The 18,201-nt window shown below is 40.3% G+C and overlaps 1 protein-coding gene across 1 annotated transcript in view; it reads left to right on the top strand.

Moving 5' to 3' along the window:
- The window catches only part of PLEKHG7 (pleckstrin homology and RhoGEF domain containing G7), a 29,972-nt gene that overhangs the window by 10,548 nt on the left and 1,223 nt on the right, over positions 1-18,201 (top strand). The window contains exons 7-14 of the mRNA XM_042467965.1: positions 365-460; positions 2,612-2,707; positions 7,357-7,470; positions 9,421-9,592; positions 10,530-10,645; positions 11,396-11,489; positions 14,757-14,836; positions 16,548-16,707. Of these exons, the coding sequence (XP_042323899.1) occupies positions 365-460; positions 2,612-2,707; positions 7,357-7,470; positions 9,421-9,592; positions 10,530-10,645; positions 11,396-11,489; positions 14,757-14,836; positions 16,548-16,707 (928 nt within the window). The remainder of the gene's footprint in view (positions 1-364; positions 461-2,611; positions 2,708-7,356; positions 7,471-9,420; positions 9,593-10,529; positions 10,646-11,395; positions 11,490-14,756; positions 14,837-16,547; positions 16,708-18,201) is intronic.

The raw sequence follows: 18,201 nt of genomic DNA, 5'->3' as shown, positions 1-18,201 counted from the left end.
GGATGGGGGAGAATGACTGTTGAGTGCAATAGGCAAAAGTATGGTAGATATACTAAAATGAAAGCTATAGAGCTTTCTAGAGCAGGGGTGGACTGAAAAGATTTGGTTTTACTGGTAGATGACTGTGTATTTTAAGTTTATTTGGCAAGAATTTCTGACTCCTGATTCTTTAACAATAGAACAACCATTAACAATAGAACAACCAGTTTATACCTGCTCTCTACATTAAATAGCTGAAATGTAGAAAGCTGAGATAGGATTGGTTTTCTTTGGAGGAATATTTTCTGGAAGCAAAGCAACCTGTGGCAACTGCATGTTTTTGGAGAAGAAATAAGTAACTGGATATTTCTGTCTTTTCCCAAAGATATTTATGGATACCTTGCAGAACCTGCAAAGCAAGTCGTTCCTACCTGATGTAGACTCTGGGTTACTTTTTGCAAACTTGGAGGAGTTAAATAAGGTGACAAAAACTAACTTCAACTTTTTAGGTTGTATCTGCAAGGTAATCTTTCAGGCTGCTGAATGAATATGATTATTATGTAATTAAACTAACTGTAGTAACAGGATCACATTGGTCTGGTTCCTGTTTATTTCAATAGTCCCTTCAGTAGGGGAGACACAGAAAGTGTTTTCATGCTTGGTTTTCTGTGACCTTTTAGCTGCAAAGGGACTATTGAAACAAATCTGGGAGCAAAATGCTTATTTAGGGGTAACACCCTCATTTCTACACCCACTTCCTCTAGTTATAACCATAGTTTAGTGTAATGTAGCTGTATGTACTGGACATGTTCCAGAAGACTTTTTTTCTGTTTGTTTAAGCTTTGCTAGTTCTATTTTCAGTCCTTAAAAAATCCAATATGTGTAAACAGGCCAATATGTTCCTCCAAATGTTAGCATTGCCCACCATTCTGGCATGGCACTCTTGACAATCACAGTCCAAAAACATCAGGCAGGCCACAGCTTGTCCACCCCTAACCCACAGCAATTCCAGGTGAGGTTTTCATCATGCTGTTTATGCTGATTTACTGCCTGAATCTTACAGAGGCTGCTATCCTCCCCTTGTAATCATTCCACTTCTTCCATCGTTTTCTTTACTGTAGCAAGTGCCTTAAAAGAGAAAAAGATGGACTAGTTGCATAATGTAATCTGACTTTTAGACCAGTGCATCCTTGCAGGTGTTGTACAGTCAGCCCTCCTTATTGATGGATTTTTTTCCCATGGATTCAAGCACCCATGGTTTGAAAATATTTTTTAAATGTATAAATTGCTGATAGCAAACCTTGATTTTACATTTTATATAAGGGACACCATTTTGCTATGCCATTATATTTAATGGGACTTGAGCATCCACAGATATTGTTATCCACGGGGGATCCTGTAACTAAACCCCAGCGGATAACAAGGGCCCACTCTATTACTGTAAATCTCAGCATTCCACACTATTGGCTGTTCTGGGTGGGGCTGGGGTTAGGGTTGTTGGGACTTGCAATCCAACAATATCTGGAGGTCTGCATGATTTCCAGCCATGTGCTCAGTACAGGAACCTCTCTATCTTGAAACATGCTTAGGCTGTGCCTTATCATCTTCACCTTACAAGAAGCAGAGCTTAAAAGCAAAGAGTTACAAATATCATAAAGTACCTGTACTGAGTTCCCCTTATCAAGCTAGAGAGATGTCAATTTATTGGTATTAACATTTTCTAGTTACTTTTAAAAGTTGCCTTTTAAGGGAGAAGTTTGATAGGAATTTCTTTTTCTGTTTTTTCTCTTATCAAACCTACAGTTCCCCCTTCACCACCACCCCCAAAAATAATGAAAGTGGAACAAGAACTGCACTAAAGCACTTTCTGAGCACCATAGCAAGTAATGATAATAAATTACTTGTTTGACACTGCAAGGAATAGTAGGGACAGACAACTTAATTTCTAAAAGTACTTTTACAATTCTGGAAGGAGAATGAAAACTTTGTAAAACATTTCAAGCTGATTTCTAGTAATCCCTCATGGCTGCACTAAGCATATAAATCCTCAACTATTTCATCCTCACAAGAGGAATAATTATGGTAGTTTTCTTCTTGATGAACATTTTCACACAGTATTCTCCTCATAATCAGGCGTCCTGCAGTGTTGCAGAGGAATTATTCTGTGGACACAAACATGTGGGGTTTTGCACAGAAAACCTTTTTGTGCAAGAACAGTTTTCCCACATGCAAAACAAGGTTTGTGCACCAATAGCATGTTTTTCTTCAGAATAATACTTCCTCAAAAAATAAGAGAGAGAGATCTGATATGCCTAACCTGTGATTACACCAGTATAATCATATACAACATAGAATTGCACCTGTACTACACTGGTGGCAGATCTGTCATGCTATTTGTGTTATGCATGAAAATGTGTGAGTGTGTGTACAAAACAATATGTACCCGACTGTAGTTAACTTTGATCCAGGCCACTTTCCCATTAGTAATTGCTGAAAAGGCAATACTACCCTTGAGACAGATAACAGAGGCTCTCCATCACTGCCCTAAATGTTTTGTCCCACATTGTATCCTATTGACTTGTCATAATTATGTTTAATTATGCTAAATAATCATATATCTATCTCTAATTAGGTGAGCCTCAGTTTTGTGACCAGTTTCTTCAGTGCTATAAAGAATCACCTAAACAAACTCACACCATCCATAGAGTTCACTGCTGTCCTCAATAAGGTAAAAATATTTTATTTATTAAAAATATTTTAATAAAATATTTATACCCTGTTCTATATTCAGTGATTTCATGAAATCTTAGAATAAAATAAATCTGAATTTAAAACAATAACAGTAATTTAAAAGCACAAAACACATTAAACCATTTAAAACAGGACAGTTTAAAATAGTCCCTATTAAGCCATGTGTGAACCACTCACATGCAAATTTGATTCCAATTTCAATCATACTCCAAAAGCTGGCCAAAAGAGCCATGTTTTTACTTGCCTAGTTCTTAAATTTACTAAACTTACTTGGCTGTTTACTAGAAGACAATACAGAGGGAGATAACAGTATCTGTTAGGAAGGTTACTTGAAATGATCAAGGTAAACTGGAAATCAAATTCCAAGGAAGATATGCAGGCAATGAAAGCATTTTTGTCTGGTTTTGTTAGAAAGATCCCCCCTCTTCTCTCTGTATTTTGTGTGAGGGATGGGCAGGGCTGAGGAAGGCGGGGAAGCAAAATCCAAGACACACATTACAAGATAAATGTTCTAGGTGTATTGGTATCTCAAAAGCCCAGACAGCAGCAACAATGTATGTTGTTAAATTTAGGGAGGAGAGCTCCATCACAGATCTTGGCTGGGTAGGGTTACCAGACTGGACTTGGGATGGCATTCCTATAACTATAATCCTTGACAAATGTTGAAGCAGGATGAGGTACAATAAAGCTCTATAAAGGAGGAGAAGTATTTCTCTCCCCCCCCCCCCCACCGGCCCACCTTCCAAGCCCCAACTTTCAACCACACCTATCTCCTTCCTGCACAGCTATTACATCACCGGTGGAGATACACTCAACTCTCTTCTTGTTGTCAGATACACAGCAATGATGCCTTCAGTACTGTGTGTCAAGCAACAACAGAGCTAGGCATTCTTCTATGCCCCCTCCTCCCCAGCTACCTACCACCAACAAGGCAATAGCCATGTTGGGAGGGGATGGCTGAAAATGAAAGTCAGAGTTTGGAGGTTAATGGAGGATATGCACCTTCATCCTGCTTGCTCCACGATCTGTTAAGGATTGTTATAGGAACCCCATCTCACAACCCTATACCTCAGACCTAGGTGTAGGCCCAGTGTCAGTTCTCAGTGGCCTCTAGGATGGAGAACATAAACCCTCCAAATGCGAGTAACACACAGCCCCCAAGATTCCCCACCACCAAACCTAGCTGTACTCTGATTCCTGCTTCATATAACCTCTTATCAATATAAACTCTCCATATAAATTACATCTAATGCAATCAACATAGATATAAGCCCTATGGGGACCAGTGGGTTTTACTCCCAGGTGAACTAGTACTATTCAAGATTGTAATCGAACAGAGCATTTTTAAGTAGGAGAAAAAAGAGACTGAAATATATACCACTTCCAAAGCAAAGCTTGCTCACACTGGCCAAGGCATCAGGTTTCTTCTTTTTTTAAGTCCCAGTAGAACTGTTTCTTATTCTCATCTTGTTGCAAATGGTTTATAGGGGGCTAGTGCATAATGTACTATTTCAGCTCCTGGTTGATGTAGTTGGTGGACACTGTTCATCCATTAGATGCAGGGAACCTGGCAGATCATGTGGTTTCATGTCAGATGTGTCCACATATTGGTACAACTCTTCTCCACTCCTCTCCTCCACTCGAACTGTTCCTGACATCATGGTCAACTATCATGGGCCCCATTCAGACTGGCATAAAAAATCTGGAAGGAACTGGGCTAATTCGGATGCCTCTCCCGCGAATCTCTCTGTTAGCAAGTGCCCACTACAAAAAGAGGGGCATTTTAAATCGAATGCATTCTGTGACTGCTGTGAAGGTGCCTGCTGTCAATCAAGCAATCATCATGGTGACGTTTTTGCAGGGGCATCGGAGGTGTCCTCCCCCCTCCTTTTTTTTAAAGAGCCATGCACAAAATGCCCCAAGTGTCATTTTTTTAAAACCTCTTTTTTGTGTGTTGCGTGTATATGTGGGCATTTGGGTCAGATCTGCCCCTGTCCCCATTTTCAATCCCATGCAAGCTAATGCATCCCCCACTCCTTGCCCCCCAGAATGCCTCTTACACATGAAATAATGATGATGATGATGATGGTGGTGGTGGTGGTGGTGGTGGTGGTGGTGATGATGATGATGATGATGATGATGATGATGATGATGATGATGATGATAAATTCCTCACCTCAGAAATGTCAGTAAAGGCATGCATTCCTTTTTCTTTCTTTCTTTCTTTCTTTCTTTTTTTTTGCTTTTAAAAGCAATTTAGGGCTGCCTCTGAATTCAGTAGCAAAAGCATGTATCATTATCTAATTGACAAAAGCAAAAAATGTAACATTCGCATTGTAGGATTGTAACATTTGCATTCGCAACATTTCCCCTTTGCTTGAAGCGAGCAGCGAAACCCCTTGCACAAGCTGCTAGCCCTGCTCTATCTGCTTCAAGGAAAAAAACCATGCGCATATTTGGTCAAAAATAATTTTTAAAAAATATGAAAAGGGGGGGTGCCTGATGTGGGCTCCATTCGTGCCCTGCCTTTGACCTGACCTTACTTGATCCTTTTCCTCCTGCTAGAGGAGCTTTGCCATTGCCTTCCAGTGAGGCTGAGAGAGTGTGACCTGTCAGTTCCAACTAAAGTAGACCCATGGAATCAATTGGGAATAAAATGGAAATGCAGTGCAGGCATTCCTGTAGCATCCTCATATAACACAAATAATAATAATAATAATCCAAGAGCAAGAGGAAAGTAGAACAAGCAAGCTCCCAAAAAATAATGCGCATAAGTTGTCAAAAGAGGCTGATGTCCCTACATCCCCCAGCTTGGACCCACAGCCCTGCTTCCCTGGACAATCCTCCTTCCTTCTGACCCTCTCCTCCCTTTCAGCTTTCTTCACCACCACCCACCTCCCTCTGACAATAATCCAGGCGCAAGAGGGAATGAAAGTAGAACAAGCAGCCTGATTTCCCTACATGCCCCAGCGCAGCCCCACAACCCAATTCCCCCTGGAAATCCTCCTCCTCCTCCTCTTTCCTTCAGACCCTCTTCTTCCTCAGGGATGCTCACTGACCCTTTCCCCCAGCTCCTTCATCCTCCTCCTCCTCCTGCTCCATTTTAGGATCCCCTCCATGGCTCCCTTCCTCCCACAGTCCCTTTCTCCTCCTCCTCCTCCTCCTCCTTCATCACTTTCTCCACCCCTACCTCTCTCTGACAACCTTCTGCAGCCCCAAAGTCACCCCTAATTTCCCCCTTTCTCCTGTTACCCTTTGCATCCAGCGATTCCCCTTTTTTTGGCTCTTTCCTCTTCCTCCTCCTCCCCCCTCCCTTCTGATGATGGGAGGGAATGCTCTGAACTTTGCCCACCCCCTGACCCTAATCCCTCCCTAATTTGCCCCGATCATGATCAAGGGCAAGTTCAAATTTGGCACAACCCGAGTCTTTTGAGAAAAGACAGATTTTAGCCTGAATCTGGATACCCCAGGGTAAGGGGCATTTCCTTGTGCAAGCCCTGACATGGATTGTGACAGAATCGGGCCCAATATGAACTTCTTGTGGAAGAATTGATTTCAAACCCGTTTTTTTCTGTAGTCTGAATGGCCCCTAAGAGGTTTAGTACTGTATTCTCATTCTTTAAGGCTCCAAACTGAGGTGGGGTACAGACCGCCCAAAAAGGGTGTTCTGCCCGTGCCTTGTTTTGCTGCGCAAGGAAGCTGCAGCGGACAAACCGTGTGGCTTCCTCGCGCAGCAAAAAGGACCCACAAAAAGTGGCCCAACCCAGACGGGCCTATAATGCGCCCTCGTCATATGCTAGGGGTTGGCCAAGAGCACACCACTCATACATACCTCACCCCAGTATGTGATGAGGGCGTCAAAATAGCGGTGCCCTGTACAGACGGGCACTGCCATTTTGATGTGATGGATGGTCGTGGTGCCATAATGACATGAGTGCACCATTGGCGCACTGCAGCGTCATTATGGTTCCGCAAAAAGAACCCACGCAGTTTGTCCACTGCGGCTTCCTCACGGAGCAAAACAAGGCACGCGCAGACCGCCCTTTTTGGGAGGTCTGTATCCTGCCAGCGGGTTCTTTTTTGCGGCACGATTGTGATGCCGCAGCTCATGACATCACAATGGTGTCGCAACATGCAGATGCTAAGCGTCCATTGCATCTGTACAGGGTGCCACCATTTTGATGCCATCATCACTATGCGAGGGGCGAGGGGCGTCTGGAAGCGCTGCCCCTCGCACGTAACAACGGCACCCCATTGTGCCCATCTGTAGAGCACCTAAGACACTGATTGTGGTGCAAACCAAAATAAGAATGTCTATCTCTCTTGGATTAAATATATTCTTGCTTATACAAAAGGGTCAGTGAGCTTTAGAATGCAGTGCAACTAACAAAGACCTGGGAAGGACCTGAAACCATCATCAAGGGGATAAAGAGAAATTTCCCAAGAGAGCATCAAGTCTATTTGTAAATAAACAGTATAATAAAGCCAAAATGAAACCATTTTAAGCCTCATTGATTTCAGCAGGAATGAGCTGTAGCACAAAGCAACTAACGGCATAAATCCACTGAATTTGATGGGGAACTGGGGCCTTCTAGATGTGTAATGAGACATATTTTTGTCTTGCAGTACTTCCAAGGCAACCTGTGTCAGAGCCACCAAGTGTACTGCCTGAATTATACCTCTGCTATCTTTTACTTGGAAAAACTGAAGAAAAGAGAAGACTTCGGGACCTATTTGAAAGTAAACCTGTGGCTTTGTTACTGTCCTTATTCAGCATTTATGATCATGATATTATAGTAGCAGTGCTATATTAGCAGTAATATTACTATTAATAGACAATTATCGGTTGATATAGGTAACCAGCATTGTGTAGTGGTTTGAGTGTTGGACGATGACTATGAAGGCCAGGGCTTGATTCCCTGCTCAGCTATGGTAATCCACTGGCTGGCCTTGGGTAGGTCACACTCTCTCAGCCTCAGAGGAAGGCAAAGGCAAACAAACCCCCTCGAAACAAATCTTGTCAAGAAAAAATCATGATAGGTTCACTTTAGGGTCACTGTATGTTATAAACAACTTGAAGACACAATACAACAATTTGTGTCTTTTTGTGGGTCTTTCACACTACACAGGCATGGCACTATGATTCCACTTTAACTGCTATGGCAACATCCTATGGAACCCTGGGATATGTAGTTTGGTGAAGCAATAGAACTCTGATTCAGAATGCAAAATATCTGTCCCTAAACTGCAGATTGCAGGATTTCACAGGATATTTCCATGGCATTTGAAGAGAAACATACCAGCATAATTCTGTAGTGTGAAAGAGCCCTTGGAAACATTATATATTGGATTACAACTACAAAATCACTTAAAGAGTTTGGAGGACTACTCTTGGAGTATAATTTTGAACCTCAGTGGCCATGCTGCCTGGGGAATTCTGAGAATGGTAATCTAAAAAACTAAATTTTCCAAGCCCTGAATACAGGAACTATGTATAGTATTGGTAATATCAGCTTGGTGTTCCCAGGGCTGTTTGATTTCTATCCTACCTTTTTCCCAGCACTGGACCAAAGGCAGCTTACAACAAGTTTAGAACCAAAACCATCTAAAAAGCTGGTGATACAAAAGTTAAAAACAATTTAATTCAACAATGAATTTAACTATCCTGTTAGAATCTATAACTTAAAACAGTACAAAATCATTTTGAAAACATGACTTTAAATATTAAAAATGCAGCACACATATACAATTATAAAAATCTCCTGAACAACTAATTCATTGTCAAATGCTTAAATGAAAAATGTAGTTACCTCCCAAGGGGTAAAGAAAATAGAGAGAATTGAGAAAAAGAGAATAGAGAGGAGCCCAGGCTACTCTTCCAGAGGAGGAAATTCTACACCTGGGAGCAGTCACTGAGATGGGCCACTCGCATGTTCTCACCAAACATGTGACAAAATGGTGGTGCCATGAGAAAGCCCACAGGCTCATATAGAATACCCTTCTACTGTCCCAATTTGGCAGGTACAAACCTGATTAATCCTTTATTGCTCCACTTTCTCAGCTGCTTTTAAAATGTCTGTTTCTCCCCACCTCCCACTTCCTCACTTCATCCCCAGTTTACTTCAGTTGCTGCAAACTGGGTTCAAAATACCAAAGTTTGGCACTCAATTAACTCAGCAAGAGAGGGAGAGGAGTCTCAGGTGTAAGCAAACTGCTGCAGACTCTCTTAGCTTGTCTGATTTTTTTCATTGGCTGTACTCCAGAAATAATCCATTTTGACTGCCCTGGCTCAATGCTATGGAATTCTGGGAATTTTAGTTTGTTGTGGTACCAGGTGTCTGATAGAGAAGACTAAATGTCTCACAAAACTGCAGTTTCCAGAATGCCATAGCATTGAGCCAGGAGAGTTAAAGTGGTGTAAAAATGGATTATTTCTCCAGTGCGAATGCAGCCGTTAATAACTTTTGCCACCTTGACCACACACCAATGTCGCTTGGCCACACGTCCCAACTTCCATATATGAAAAGTTGGAGGGTATATTATAAAGAGAAACATCTTTTAACTAATCTGGACCTAAGCCTTCAGATAGTCTGGACTCAAGCCAGTGGTCATGCTGACTGAAAAATTCTGGCAGTTGTAATAATGTCTCCTAAGTACTAGTTCTGACATGGCTTTTCATTGGATTCATAGTGGTGTGAACAGAATGAGCAGTGCAAACGGCTCCATCTATCAGAATTGCTAGTTGCACCTTTACACAAGCTGACCCGTTACCCCCTTCTCTTGAAGAACATCTGGAAAAATACAGAGGCGGCAGAGAAAACCATAATTGGTTCATTGAAGGAAAAGGTGGAAAAATCTATACGTGAGTAAGAGAAGATCACAACTCTGCATCTTTCCTTTGGGATTTTTTCCCCCATATTGCTCAATATGTTTGTGAATGAAGACTGTACTGCCAAAAAATGCAAAAATTGCTAACTCTGGAACATAAACATGAATACTTTTACTACCTGTGTATGCATATATACAAGTAACTTTATGCAAACTATCATACTCTTTTGGTTTGAAGTGATCATTCTAACAACTGCATAACGTATAGTATGAACCTAAATGTTGATCTTCATTCAAAAATACCATGCAATGTCAACTTTGGCTAGACTTTGGAGGTGGGAAGATGGCAGCATAATCATATTTTGCTTTTTAATCTGTAATTCTGCATTTTGTTTTTACATCTCTTCTACTACTCCTCTCCTTTACATACTTGGCTGATCTGCTGGCTGATTTATCTACATGATGGAAAGTTTATGCACCTTTTTAAAGTTAGAATTTATCAATATGAAAGGCAATGGACTGTCCTTATGGTGGCTGCAAATGTAATATAGGTTGAGTCTCCTTTATCCGGAATTCCAAAATCTGAAATATTCCCAAAATTGTTCACCTGGATGGGTGAGATAGTTTTGCTTTCTGATGATTCAGTGTACACAAACTTTGTTTCATGAACAAACTTATTTAAAACATTATGTATAAAACTACTTTCATGCTATGTGTATAACATACATATGAAACATAAATAAATTTCATATTTAGATTTGGTTCCCATCTCTAAGCTATCTCTTTGTGTATATGCAAATATTCCAAAATCCAAAAAACCCTCTCGAATCCTAAACACTTCTGGTCCCAAGCATTTCAGATAAGGGAGACTCAGCTTGTATTCATAATAATTAAGTGTTCAGAATCTAACACTTTGAAAAAATCCTACTGTCTGTAATCCAACCTTCTTATTCTGCAATGTGTCTTTTTAGGGGATTTAGAAGGGAAAGTGAAATGGCTGGACAACTTCCAGAAATTTAAGCAGCTTCAGGAAATTATATTTTGGCCTTCACTTTGGGATCAAGACAAAAGATTTTTTGTTCCTGAGGTAAGTTATGTATTGATACATATTGCATACAGCTTCAGCGGTCTCTTCTTAAACCATCCCTTCGTGAAGAGATGGGAAATATGTGGCCCTAGTATGTTTTTCAAACATTTCGGATTAACAGCTTGTGGACTCCGATTTGCCCTTGAAGAAGGTATTATATACTTTTCTGAAATATATTGGGCATTTTAAGAAACAGGCATTTTGAGAACTTTGTTTGCTACTAGCAACTAGGTACTGGTAACTTTGTATGCATAAGATATTATAGTGGTAACTTTAGAAATGTTTTCAAGGGCATGCCTGGTGTCTTATGCCATTTTTGGATTTTATATTTTTCCCTTCCAGGCTGAGTGTTTTATAAGACATGGTGGCTGTGAGGTCCCTATCTGTCTCTCTCCCTTGCATGCACAATTGTTCTGTTAAGACATAAGTTTAACTAATAGTCCACACTAGAACAGATCAGCTGAACCAATTACTTAATAGTAAATCAACACTTTTATAAATTTTGCTTATTCTATGGCTCTATTCTAGTTAGGATTAGAATTGAATTGTATTCAGGCCATGGTGATTGCCTGATGCTATGGGACTCTGAAAATAATCCTACCACTGCTTGGTTGTGCATGGCTTCAACATGTCATTATATTCATTCTCGGTAATAGTAACTTGCCAGTTCTTAGCCTTACTTTAAACATTTTGAATCCCTTTTCAGTTTACTGAACTTCTATTATTCTTTCCCTCCCCGCTTTTATGAAGGGTTTCAAGAACCTGCTAAGGGACAACCCCAGTGAAAACATCTTGTCACCTACAAAGAGATCCCTTGTTCATGAGGGGAGATTAACCCTTTCAGGTAAACGTGTTTCAGCTTTAACAGATACACAAAAGCAATAAACTGGATACAATCATCTTCGAATCTAGAGAGAAAATAAGATAAATGTAGACAAAGTGAATTACAGAATGAATAGGAACAATTCATATTTTCTGTACTTAATTCAAAGGACAACTGAATACATCAGAAAGTATACATAACCATGATCCATAATCATGGCATCAGTTTACATCCTTAAGCTCCAAGGCAGTCAGTTACACCAGTTAGGTATGTCTAACTGAAGTCTTGTTGATTTCTGATAGGACTTGAGTGTGGTCATTTTTCTACACGTTGGAATCAAAATGCTTTCTCCCTATACTGCATAAGATTTAGTTGCAAATTTAGGCATATGTGTCCATGTCTGTATCTTTTCAGCCCTGGTACACAGACAAAACAACCAGCATGGTGTAGTGATTTGCACATAGGACTACAACTCTAGTGACTAACATTTGAATCACTGCTCAGCCATGGAAACACACAGGGTAAACTTGGGCAAAGTCACAGTCTCTCAGCCTTAGAGGAAAGTATAAGCAAACCTCCTCTGAACAAATCATACCAAGAAGATCCTGTCATAGGTTCACCTTAGGATCACCATAATTTGAAGGCACAAAACAAAAAGAAGAAAAATGTCATTTTTATTAAAGATTTTGGTTAAAGAATGATTTGAGCATCATTTTCAAATGCTACATAGGTTTACCATTAATGCAAACTCTAGTTCTGCATGTCACTGTTCTGTAACTGTTATTCTAAGAATTCTCTTTTTGTTGCCATCTGTTCTGTGAGAATTAGGTCTCGTGCTTTATATGTTAAGAAATGGCAGCTATATTGTTAAAGATGGGGGGGGGGGCCTGGAAACCTGGAATAAAACCTGATATGAGACAATGTCTCAGAACACACTCACAAACAAAGAGAAGCTAGTGTTCCCAGAACTAGTCCAGTTTGGTGCTCTGATGAACAAGTTTTTTTAAAACATTAAACATGAGTTTAGAAAAATGTGTTAATGATATTCATTTGTAATAATAATTATTCTCACACATAAAATGCAATGTGAGAGCATGGTCTAAAAACAGTCAAACTGAAAACAGCTGGCTTTTTAAAATAAATAAATCTGGGTTTTTTGTTTTGTTTTGTTTTGTTTTTTGACAAACTGCTCTTGAAATTGGACTGGTGGACATGGTATAAACAGAAGACTAAAACAAACATAAAAGAGACCCAAATAAAATTAGCATAAATAAATCATTTGTCAGTATTACATTATCTTGATTAGTGTTTGTTCTAAAATATGCCTGATAACCTTGAACTTATTTGTGCTTCTGAGAGAACTGTTTGGATTAGAATCATCCATGTCTCTAGTCCAATTCAAGTGTTGTTTTAGCATTTATTGTACAGATGATGGTGAAAGGCTAGGACAAGAATGCTAACTTTGACTCTTCACCTTCTGTACCCCTCTGTTCATGGTGAACTTCTGGAAAAAGAAAAAGACTTTTGCATTCATGAAAACTCCATTGCTGTTTACTGTCCAGTTGTCTGCAATGTACTGTATGGACTCTGTGGCTGAGAGATTTCCTAGAGCCTCCATCCTCAGCTGCCTTGCTCAGGTTTTAAATTCAGGACCATAGGCCTGTTACAGACTGCCAAAATAAAGCTGCTTCAGGTCTCTTTGGAGGTATGCTGTTCAAATGATGCATGCATCCTAAGAATCCGGAAGCTGGACCAAAGCTGCACTCCAGTGCTTAGGAATGGAGTGTGGCTTTGGTGCGACCTCCGGACTCTTAGGACCCATGCATCATTTGAATAGCATACCTCCAAAGAGACCCGAAGCAGCTTTATTTTGGCAGTCTGTAACAGGCCCTAGCTTCCTCGGTTGAACCCCTCCATCCGTAGTGCAGTTGTCCTTTTTTTCTACTGCTTTCCACTTTATCATTCGTTATAATCCTTTCCTATGAATCACTCATTATATTACAGGCAACAGCCTCAGTTTAGTCATTTTTTTACTTCAAGGAAGAGTTGAGCCTTCATTTATTCTAGGACCCATTTATTGATCATTTTGGGACTTCCATGGGTATCCATAGGACTCTCCTCCAGCACTACATTTCAAATCAGTCGATGTTCTTCCTGTCAGTTTTCTTCATTGTCCAGTTTTCACAACATCCACATGCAACATAAAACTCAAATTTTCTCAGGTTCTACCTCTTCTTCCACAGAGGCTCCCCAACACAGATACTCATCCTGAGCCAGAGGGTGGAAAAGGTATAGAGCCTATTGCCTCTATCCTTGCTCACCCAATTTGCAGTTTCACCAAATAGATTAAAAGAGGACCTCAGTTAGGAATTGAAGCTCTCTTGAAACTTGTTGCTGTTGTGTGTCTTCAAGTCACAGTCAACATAAGGTGACTCTAACGTGAAACTATCATGAGGTTTTCTTGGCAAAAGTTGTTCAGATAGGGTTTGCCTTTGCTCTCAAAATGATTTGTCTGTTATCTGAGTAATAGTGGCAGTGATGACTCTTCAGTGTTCCAGATTATTGTGGCAGCTTTGCATTACAAAATAGTAAACTGCCAAAGTTACAAAGCTCAGACATTCTAATAATAGGGAGGGGAAGATGATATACAAGAACAGTTGACTTCTTACTTTCTTTTAATCGATAGGACTGAGCAAAATAGATGCTGTTGATTTTATATAGAAAATGTGTTATTGAGAAGAAACACCATGCACCTAGGGTTTAGTCTAACAAAATCTGAACATGGCCTTAACCAGGTCTGCACACGTTGAAGAGATCAACAGAAGGCAAACATTTTCCTCGTAACTTAGGCTTCATCCGTACTGCAGAAATAATCCAGTTTGACAGCACTTTAATTGCCGTGGCTCAGTGATATGGAATTCTGGGAATTGCAGTTTGTGAGACACTTAGCCTTCTGTCTGAGAGCTCTGGTGCCACAACAAACTACAGTTCCTAGGACTCCACAGCTTTAAGCAATGGCAGATAAAGTCATGTCAAACTGGGTTATTTCTGCAGCATGGAAATGCAGCCTTAGTCTCAAGAACCCAAAGCTTTATTCAACAAACTTTCCAGAATTCTGAAACCAGACAATTGTGCTTTAACCCTTTTTAATAATGTTCCAAATTGTTTCCGTCGGATAAATCTAAAAGGAAGATATGGGGATATATGGGTAAAATGAGGATACCCAATTTGTTATTTTAAAAAAAATCAGCTCATTACAATTTAGCTTTCTTTGGTTTTTCTCCTCAGAACATTTAAAAATTACTGATGTCTACTTGTTTCTATTTGATGATTTGCTGTTGATTACAAAACCTAACCGGCAGAAAAAGGTAAAAAAGAGGGGGGAGGTAGAACATAGATGTATTTATGGAAAACACTGAAATACTTATATTTAAGTTAAGTTGTTGAGAGTCAAATTGCGCATAATTTTAAAAAAGGGATGAAGAGGACAAACCAGTTATACTTCCTCCATTGCAGAATCAACATCATATATGGCAAGTTCTGATAACATTTGCAGAGAGGGAAAACCTAACAGATTATTTACATGCCATTGTCACTCTCAGTATGCAGACATTTTAAAAGGAGAATGCCACTCAATCCACTATGGGCTAGCAGTGACAACTTGAGCTGCATCTGCAACACAGAAAAAATCCAGTTTGACACTTTAACTGCAGAACTCTGCTGCCACAACAAACTACACTTACTAGAATTCCATAGCATTGAGCTATGGCAGTTAAAGTGGTGTCAAACTGGATTATTTCTGCAGTGTGGATGCAGCCCTTGTAAGGAGCTGGCTGGCAGCAGAACAGAAAGGAACAGTCCATGGCAGGAAGAAGAAGGCAGTATTGATGAATCCTTTTTCAAAATATCAAGGACCTGTTCACTACAAAATTACACTATCAATCCACTTTAACAGTCATGGTTGCATGCTATGAAACTGTGGGATTTGTGTTTAGAATTTTCAGCCAGAGAGCTCTACAATCTCACCAAACTACAAACTGCAGGACTCCCTAGGATGGAGTTACGGCAATTAAAATGGAATCATAGTTCTATAACTGCATCGTGTGGAAGGGCTCCAGGGCTCAGGGAAAGAACAGGCATGTCAACAGGGGAAAAAAAGAGATGGCCTGCGTCCATCTAGACTTGCAAAATGCATGCAAAATTTCTAGAGACAGTGTCTTAGATTTTTCCTACTCAGAGTGCAAGGAAAGCAAAATAACTACAACACAACAATTAAAAGATACTTAAAAGTCAGTAATTTCTTTCAGGTGATATCAGCCTCTTTTGCAATAAAAAGATATCTTTCTACATAACTGTGTTTGTGTAAGGCTTGACTCAGCATTTTAACTATTTTGCTTATTCCATTGTTATGATTATCCATTTCATTGTACATTCTTTGTGGCTAATGTGGCTTACAACTGTTTAAAATAGCAAGACTTTAGAGAAACATAGCTCTGCCCCTCACAGTGGAACCAGTTGCTGACATTTGGACAAAGGAGGATGTGACCTCCCCATTTAGTGCTTGAATGCAGTCTCCAAAACAAGCAAAACTGAGATATTATCTCCCACCTGAGAGGCAGTGGTAACTACTAGTGCTTCCATGGGGGGGGCACATTATGTAGGCAGAAAACCAAATAAGCAACATTCACATGGTCTCATGTTCAGATGGCGGCTCTTCATATTTTCCCAGAGACTCACGATCATTTTGAAAACACAGTTTAAAAAAACCATACAACCAACTTTTAGGTCTCTAGACATTGTAGTTTCATACTTGTAAATTTTGTAACCAAATGTAGGTCACCAATATGTCGCAGCAATCTAATAATAAATTTATTAACAACAATTACAGCTTGAATTGTTCAGTGAGCACAGTGGCAGAAAAATACATTTTAATGTGTGCCAGTTTTGATGGAAATGAATATATTTTGCTAGCTCCAGTTTCCAAGTTTAACGCATGAAATATCACAATTACATTCAGTATAAACACACAAGTAGGGTATTTTTAGAAAATACAATGTTTTTTTTAAATCTTTTTTTCAGAAATCTGGAGGTCCTGACCTGAGTTTAATCCCTGCCTGCCATTTCTTTTCTCCTGAGTTGCAGTCTTTACTTGAAGAAAGCAGTTCTTGCACAGTGCTGGATCAGCCAATCCCATTAGATAGACTAGTAGTGAAAAATATTGATTCATTCCACATAACAGGTATGTTAAAATAAGTTTTATATATGACTTAATTAAAACTTTTGAGATATGCTATTAAGCAGGAGCACCAAAAGTATGCAAGGCTAAACAATTGTGAACCTTCACACACACACAAAAAATAAATAGCAAAGGTGGCCAGAAAAAATGTAAAATCACAATTAAATTATATTAGGTCAAAGAGGTACAAAATGTGTACAAGTTTTAAGATGGAATGAAAAAGAAGGGTCTGCAGACATTCAAATAATTCTTTATCAGGCGACGCAGTAGTTTTAGGTAGTAACTGGCATAAGCCCTAAAGATGCTGGGAGTATAAAAAGGCAGGAAAATCGATCCTTCATATTTGAAAATATAAAATTCAGCTGTATACTCATCCTGCATAGAACACATCAGCTCTTTTATCGGTAGAATACAGAGAGAAATTAGGTGGATTTGACATGATGAGCCTAGAGATAATTTTAGAAACTAGACTGAGTGATTTTTGGAAAAAGGCAACAGAAGCCAAACTGGAAAGCTCTACCTAATGGTTGTGTGTGTTGCCTCCACCTCCCTAGCGAGGTGTGTGCATGTGCGTGTGTGTATTCACCTTTAGGCTGCCTGTCAACCTATGGCAACCCCATGAATTTCATAGGATTTTCTTAGACAGGGAATACTCAGAGGTGGTTTTGTCAGTTCCTTTCTCTGAAACATAGAACCAAGACACACTGCTTTGAGTGTTTTGACTGCTTTAACTGCCCTGGATCAGTGCTAGGGAATTGTGTGAACTGTAGTTTGTTGTGACACCAGAGCTCTCAGAAATAGAAGGCTTGATGTCTCACAAAACCAGAGTTCCCAGAATTCTGTAACATTGAGCCAGGGTAGTTAAAGCGGTCTCAAACTGGATTATTTCTGCAGCGTGTTTTGGACCATAGCTATGTCAGTCTAGAATATCAGTATGCAGAGGGATCTTGCAGCACCTTCAAGACTGTGTGAAAGATGTTGTAGCATGGGCTTTCATATGAAGGCTCATGCAACAACTTCTTACACTAAGGAACTGTACAGATGAGCAGCATGCAGCCGCCCCTTTTTGCCCCAGATCAGTGCTGCAGCAACCGCACGCAGCAGCACTGATCCGCTTCCTAGAGGGAGAAAAAAGAAGCCATCCAAGCAGCTCACTGGAAGGGGCATTATAGGCGTGGCGGCACGCCATGATGATGCCCCTTCTGCGCTGAGCCGTTTGGGTGCTGTGCCTCAGTGGCGTTACCATGCTGTGTGCTGTGTAAACAGCCACGCGCCAAAATGGCAACATGGTGGCAGCGTCACAGCATCGAGCGTGCAGACGCTATGGCATAACTCCGCCCACAGGCCAGTGCACCCCAGTAAACCAATACAACAGGAGAGAGGTCTGAGGAGAGCAAAGGTTAGAAACAAATGCGGGGGGCAATCCAAGCAGCTCGCTACACTTGGACTTCCCCCTCCGTGGACACTTGCTACACTTGATGGAAGATACAGCTCTGG

This window comes from Sceloporus undulatus, chromosome 5 (assembly GCF_019175285.1).
Source record: "Sceloporus undulatus isolate JIND9_A2432 ecotype Alabama chromosome 5, SceUnd_v1.1, whole genome shotgun sequence".
Taxonomy (NCBI): Eukaryota; Metazoa; Chordata; class Lepidosauria; order Squamata; family Phrynosomatidae; genus Sceloporus; species Sceloporus undulatus.
This window is presented reverse-complemented; position numbering and strand designations above follow the sequence as displayed.